Raw genomic sequence first — 6,445 nt, forward strand, 5'->3', positions numbered from 1 at the left:
AAAAAAAAAAAAAAAAGAAAGAAAGAAAGAAAGAAAGAAACCTGCCTTCTGCAGTCTTTCCCTTTAGAACACAGGCTCGCTCAGAGTCAAAGTAATTGGGTTGTATTGTTTTTAGTATTACTGTTTTAGCTTAATTCTTCCTGCTAAAACACTGACCTACAAAATGTTCAGTGTCAACCTTAGTGTTTGCTCTTCTTTTTTGGTGATTCCTAACATGAAGCTCTTCTTGAAAAGCCTGTCCTGTCACCTGTTTCCTTACTGTCCTCTGGGTATTTTCTCATTGCATTGTGTCCAAGAAAATCATATTTGTGCAGCATCTAGAGGAGAGTGGGTAAAGCTGCTCCTGGCTGCAGACAAAATATAAAGCTTTCACTCATCCTATAATTACATAGCTGCACCCAGTTCAGGGTGATCAATGGTGCAGGCATCATTTTTGAAGAGCTTAGTTTCAGAGAAACATCATCCATAGAGTAAGGGTAGAAATGGATATCTGAATTGAACAGTTTTTAGATAAGCCCAAACAAAGCAAGAGACCAGTTTGTAAGGAGAGTTGGAATACCAGACTGGCAATCTATCTGTGAGATACCCAGCCTCCCAAGGATTTCATCGTTTTTTTTTTGTTTTTTTTTTTTTTTCCTGTTTGCTTGCCCACTGCAGGAAGAGCAGACAGGAAACATCACAATACAAATATATATGAAAGAAATAGAAATGTAAAAATCTGATGCAGCATCGTGAGGAGAAGCAGCCCATTTCAGTGACAAGTTGTGTTTTTATTCCCTTTGCAGAATTAGAACACATTGAACAAGATGAAAGAGTGTACATGAGCCAAAAAGGAGATCTGTACTTTGCAAATGTGGAAGAAAAAGATAGTCGGAATGATTACTGCTGCTTTGCTGCATTTCCAAAATTAAGAACGATTGTACAAAAAATGCCAATGAAACTAACTGTGAACAGTTGTAAGTCCGAATAGTTTATTCTTCCTTCAATCATGCTAAATGAAAATCTGTGTATAATTTCATTCTTCTCTCTGAAGTCATTTAAAGCTGGTTGGTATTTTCTGTCATTGTTTAGTTTAACTCTAGAGACTTCACACAGATGATCTAGACATCTGCAGCTGCAGATCCACAGTAGCTCTGTCTCTGGCAGCCAGAAAATCAAATCTCAATTCTCAGTACAAATGTGTTTCATTTCATGTCTGCAGGATCTACTCATTTTCACTGAGCACAAAGCACATCTTGGGCACGGGCTCACCGTGACCTTGGATAAATCAGCAGGCTGAAAATGATGGAGACAAAAATTGAGTGGAAAGAAAATCACCATTTATATTCTTTTTTTTTTTTAATCACATCAAGTTTTTCTTTGTCCTTCCCAAATTGGCAAAGTTATCTGAATTGATTTTCTGTTTCCTACTTGATGCTGAAAAGGCATGTCTGGGTTCCCAAAAGGGAAGGAGTAATTAGTGAAAGATGAAGTGGTAAGATTCAAAGGCAAAAGATAATCCCAGCAGCTCCCAGGCTGAGTAATTGACCCTGGTAGAGCAGAAGGTTGGCATGACCATTTCATTGTCTAATTTGTTCCATTATTTTGTGTGCATATGATGTTTGGGCTCTACTTTATGAAGCCTTTCAGTAGTCTGAAATCTTTGTAATAGAGTAATCACTTACCTCTTCACAACTTTATGACATATATGTGTATGTATATATATATATGTATATAAATAAATATACATATATAAATATGTATATATACACATATGTATACATACATATGTATGTAAATAAATATACACATATATACATATATACATATATATACATATATATATGTATACATATATACATATATACACATATACACATATATGCATATATATACACACACAAATGTCAAAAAGTTGTGAAGAGGGAAGTGATTACTCTCTATATATGTATATATATGTATATACGTGTGTATATATATGAATATATGTATATATACATATATATACTATATTCCCATAGACAGTACTCAAATGGGCATGGCTGTCCTTCATCTTATAGTAATTTTTCCAGAAGTAAATCCATGGGTTTTCATACTTTATTGATGTCAGCATCTATCATTATGTTTGTATTAGTTTCTTCCATCTTTTTTATTTCAGTAAAGCATGCTAATGATTCAAGTTCATCCACAGAAATTAGTTCCCATGGTAAGTTGGTCATATGTAGAATTTGGACATATTTTTAGTCATACATGGTCATCTCATTTTATAATTATTAGAGTAATTATTAGAAAGACATATTCTGTCATCACTTTAGTATAGAAGCTTTTATGATCTATAGTTCTTTAGAGTTTATGTAAAGGGATAAGTCTATGTATATGTGTATAAGTATGTATATATGTCTGTGTATGTGTGTGTGCACGTGTGTGTGTATAATCTTTAAATGTAATATACAATTATATCTAATTAACACATATAAAAGTAGCATATATAATTAATTATATATAAGCTTGTATATTTAACATATAAATGTATATCTGTAGTTTTAAGTATAGCTATAAGTATGCAATGGTGTATTACTTTGTTTTTTTTTCCTAATAGCTCACACATAGCACAGAAGGTTGATAGCTTTAAATAGCAGAAGAGAAAATAAATGATTAGTATTAAGAAAAGTAGAAAAACTCTTGGTTTAAGAAAGTTAAGTGAATCATTTTTACTTGCAAGGTTTGTTAGAACAGTTTAAAAACCACTATGTAATCACACTGAGAAAGAATGCAGTTTTTAATATACCTCCATTTTTTTTTGTCTATAGAACCCTTTAAATTTTATTCATTTTTTTCTATCAGCTATCAATCAGGATTTGCATTTTATCTATGATGTTTGAGTTTTAACCTGAGTTACATAGTGGACTTGTTTTCTATATTACAAACCACACTCAAATGAAATAAATAACTCCTAATATTATGTGGACTAGGGGCTTCACTTAGATTTCTAATATACTGGTGATCTCAGCACAAATGAGTGAGGCATTCCACTTGGGGGCCATCTCATGTATGGTGTCTCATTCCCAACATCATTTTCTGTAAGATTAGTAATCTACACATATGTCTTCAAGTACTTAAAAAACCCATGGCATATAGTAAATATTCAAAAATCATTTCTAATATATAAATTCATGCAAGAAAATGGGAAGCAGACCGCACATGGCTTCCTGTAGTTTACATCCTCTCTTCTGATAATGGAAAGTCAGCTGTTTTATTTCATAAAAAGATAAAGTCACACTGGCACTGCATATGAAAAACTATGTCCACATTTGGAAATGAAATCAAAATATAGTGTGAATGAAGTGTCCTAATTTGCCATTCTATTTTATATTTTAAAATTACCAATAAAAGAATAAATGAAACTTTCCAATCGATACTTTTCAAACTTAGACGTATTATGAATCATTTTCTAAAATATTTGGTATCCGTAAGGATGTGAGGCTAGAAGAAGTTTCCTGAAGAGCAAAATAAATACATGGCTGCGTGGTATCTACTATAAGCCTCCTCCGTCTGAGTTCTCGATAAAGTACAGGAGGAAGGAAGCTGTAATTTTAGAAGGAATCCTAATACCTTGATCAATAAATTAAATAGACATGTAATTATCAAAAATGGCAAGGTATGGTAAAACAATCGAATACAAAGTCAGCCTACCAATTAACTTGCAGGTGTCTTCCTGAAATCTTCCCGAGTAAGGCTTCAAGTTCTGAAAGGGCACAGGGGGGTGTACATCGTGACATTTAAAAACATTGGTAAAGAACCATGCTCCCTTGAATGAGAGAAGTCTGTTTAAGAAGCACACCAAAATATAGGCATAGAAGGACATGAAGTCATGCTTTAAGAACGACCTGGTACCATAGAAATTTTACAACTTTTATTGGGGAGGGCACTGACTCTTCTTTTTTCTTTTCCAGCAAATTCCATCAAGCAAAGGAAACCCAAACTTCTGTTGCCTCCTGCTCAAATGGGAAGTTCATCCACCAAGACTGTACTCAAAGGGGATACCCTGTTGCTCGAGTGTTTTGCGGAGGGCCTGTGAGTACCCTGGCCTCTGCTCAGCCCTTATCCCATCTAGTGTGTTAAAGACTGAGAAGTCTTGCGTGCTCTTAAATTACTATTAAAAAAAAAAAAGATTAGAAACATCATTTGTGTTTCTCTCGAGAAACACATTTCTACTTCCATAAACAGAATGAAGATTGCAATTGAAATTGACTTATAGGTTCTTGTCTTCACTGTGACATCAGGAGAGCAGGGACCAAGGCAAACCTTAGTGAAATGGATGCCTACCGCTGTCCTTGGAGCATGCGCAATTGTAGCCACCCGTCTACTATAAGACGTGCTTCTTTCTTTTCTACTCGTTTTTAGGGCGCTAGCTCCACTCTTACAGTTCTATAGGAGGTCATGGCCTATGCACCAAGTGAGGTTCAGCCACCTATACTCAAAAGGCAATCTAAAAGACTCTAATTTAAAAAGGAAAACAGGAAAAAATTATTCAACATGTTCATATTGGGGAGAGGGATAAAATGATTTGGGGACTCCTCCCAGGTCCAACATCTGACTGTGGAGTGTGATTAAAGTTTAAGTGGAGGTCCAAGGATGTGCACAGTGAAGAAATCCCGGCAACGAGTTGTTCCACATACCTTTGCTTCATCAATCATTGCCTGATGAATCAATCAGTCTCATCCAGTAAAGTGGTATGATGAGTTGTTAGAACTGTGTGAAATCTCTTTCCAGGGAACATACGTTTCCCCTCAGACTGGCCTCTTTCCCTTCTCCCTGAATAAGATTCCTGGAAAAACTTCCAATTCTTTGGGCTCCACTTTTCAGTAGCCTTAGTAGATATCTGTTCATTTACACTACCCTCCTTTTAATGTCCAAAGGTCTCTATTGTATGGGACACCAGCTCCAAATAAAGACATGGAGACTTATATTTGTTATGAATGCCTAGACTTTGCAGCTCGGCTTGTTGTTAACTAGCTTGTGACTTCTTGATCTACTTATTCTAAGTTACTTTACTTATTTGTTAGTTAACTTTCATTCACACACACACACACACACACACACACACACACACACACACTCACACACACCACATCTCACTTTTCCCAAAGTACCTAGCTCCTCTCAGAAGTCCTACCTTCTACTTCCTACCTTTGCTATTGGCCATAATATTTTTATTTTACCAATCAGAAAGCAGGAGAGGACCTGTTTACAGAACACCAAGACAGGTGATGCTTAATAATACCAAGACAGGTGATGCTTAACAATACCAAAGTTCAGCTTGTAATCAAATCTCTGCTGGTTCAGAAATCAGCATTAATATAAAACAGAAATAATCTTTACATGGTAAATAAAAACTTCACTCCAACACTCTTTTATTTTTATAAAATACTATTTTTTTGTGTGCAAAAGAATGTCCAGATGATGAGATTTAGGGGAAGCACACATCAACAGCTGGCACACTGACACTTCTTCACATCTCCAACAGCAGAGTCGTGTTTCAGTTCTCCTACCAAAGCCCTAAGGGCTGACATTTTGTTATCTTTGAAAATTCTTACCTTTGCTGAATGACTTGTACATTCATGTAACTGGGGCCCTGGTCATATGAGTTCACTGTTTCTACAAGTATTTCTGCTGACTTGACAGTCTTGCCATTAGTATTACTGTGGAGAAAGGCATTCCATCTTCCAGTTGATCCTAGATGCCAATATATTGCAAGTAATGGGATTCTTTTTAATCAGCTAGGATTTGAAATGTATTAAATAGTAATTAAGAGTAAAAATAAAAAAAATAGAAACTACCTTTGCTCATAATTCACTGAAAAGTCTAAATGACTTGTTTTAAATTAGATTGTGAGGCAAGGGAAGGATTTTAATTATTGTACAACTTCGATACTTTGCCCTTTTCTCTTTTCAGCCAGATTGCTTATCAGCCTTAAATTACCAATGCTCAGTGATAATTTATTTCAATATGCTGTCACATGATCTCTCTGGAGAAAGAGTGTCTCTGTGTGTTTTTTTAAGGTTTATTTTTATTTTATGTATTTTGACTGTAGGTATGCCTGAAGAGGCAATAGAAATTTAGAATGTTGGGAGCCACTATGTGGGTGCTGAGAATTAACTAAGGTCATCAGCCAGAAGATCAAGTGCTCTTACCTGATAAGCCTTCTCTCTAACCCTGGTCTGTCTTTTTATCTGAGCAGGTCAAAGCCTTGCCTTCTTCTGTAAATCATGGCAAACCACCTGATGTTAGCATGGATTTATAGTGGTGGACATTAAATTCTTTCAGCCTTTGTCACTGTTAAGCTTAACTCTTCAAGTCAGTCAAACCTGTTAGAGACTTCCCCATCACTTCCTGCCAATGTGTAGCCCGCGCAGTCTTCTCGCCGGGAAGAAGACACGCGGACACTAGGTTCCTTCTGCAGCAA

General features: G+C 35.7%; 1 protein-coding gene across 5 annotated transcripts in view; it reads left to right on the top strand.

Moving 5' to 3' along the window:
- Positions 1–6,445, top strand: part of Chl1 (cell adhesion molecule L1 like) — a 207,346-nt gene that overhangs the window by 143,492 nt on the left and 57,409 nt on the right. For 4 of the 5 annotated variants that reach the window (XM_031382773.1, XM_031382772.1, XM_031382776.1 and 1 more), the window contains 3 exons: positions 786–956; positions 2,138–2,185; positions 3,933–4,053. In XM_031382773.1, the coding sequence (XP_031238633.1) occupies positions 786–956; positions 2,138–2,185; positions 3,933–4,053 (340 nt within the window). The remainder of the gene's footprint in view (positions 1–785; positions 957–2,137; positions 2,186–3,932; positions 4,054–6,445) is intronic. The other variant, XM_031382775.1, reaches the window with a different exon arrangement.

The sequence above is a fragment of the Mastomys coucha genome, unplaced genomic scaffold (assembly GCF_008632895.1).
Source record: "Mastomys coucha isolate ucsf_1 unplaced genomic scaffold, UCSF_Mcou_1 pScaffold20, whole genome shotgun sequence".
Taxonomy (NCBI): Eukaryota; Metazoa; Chordata; class Mammalia; order Rodentia; family Muridae; genus Mastomys; species Mastomys coucha.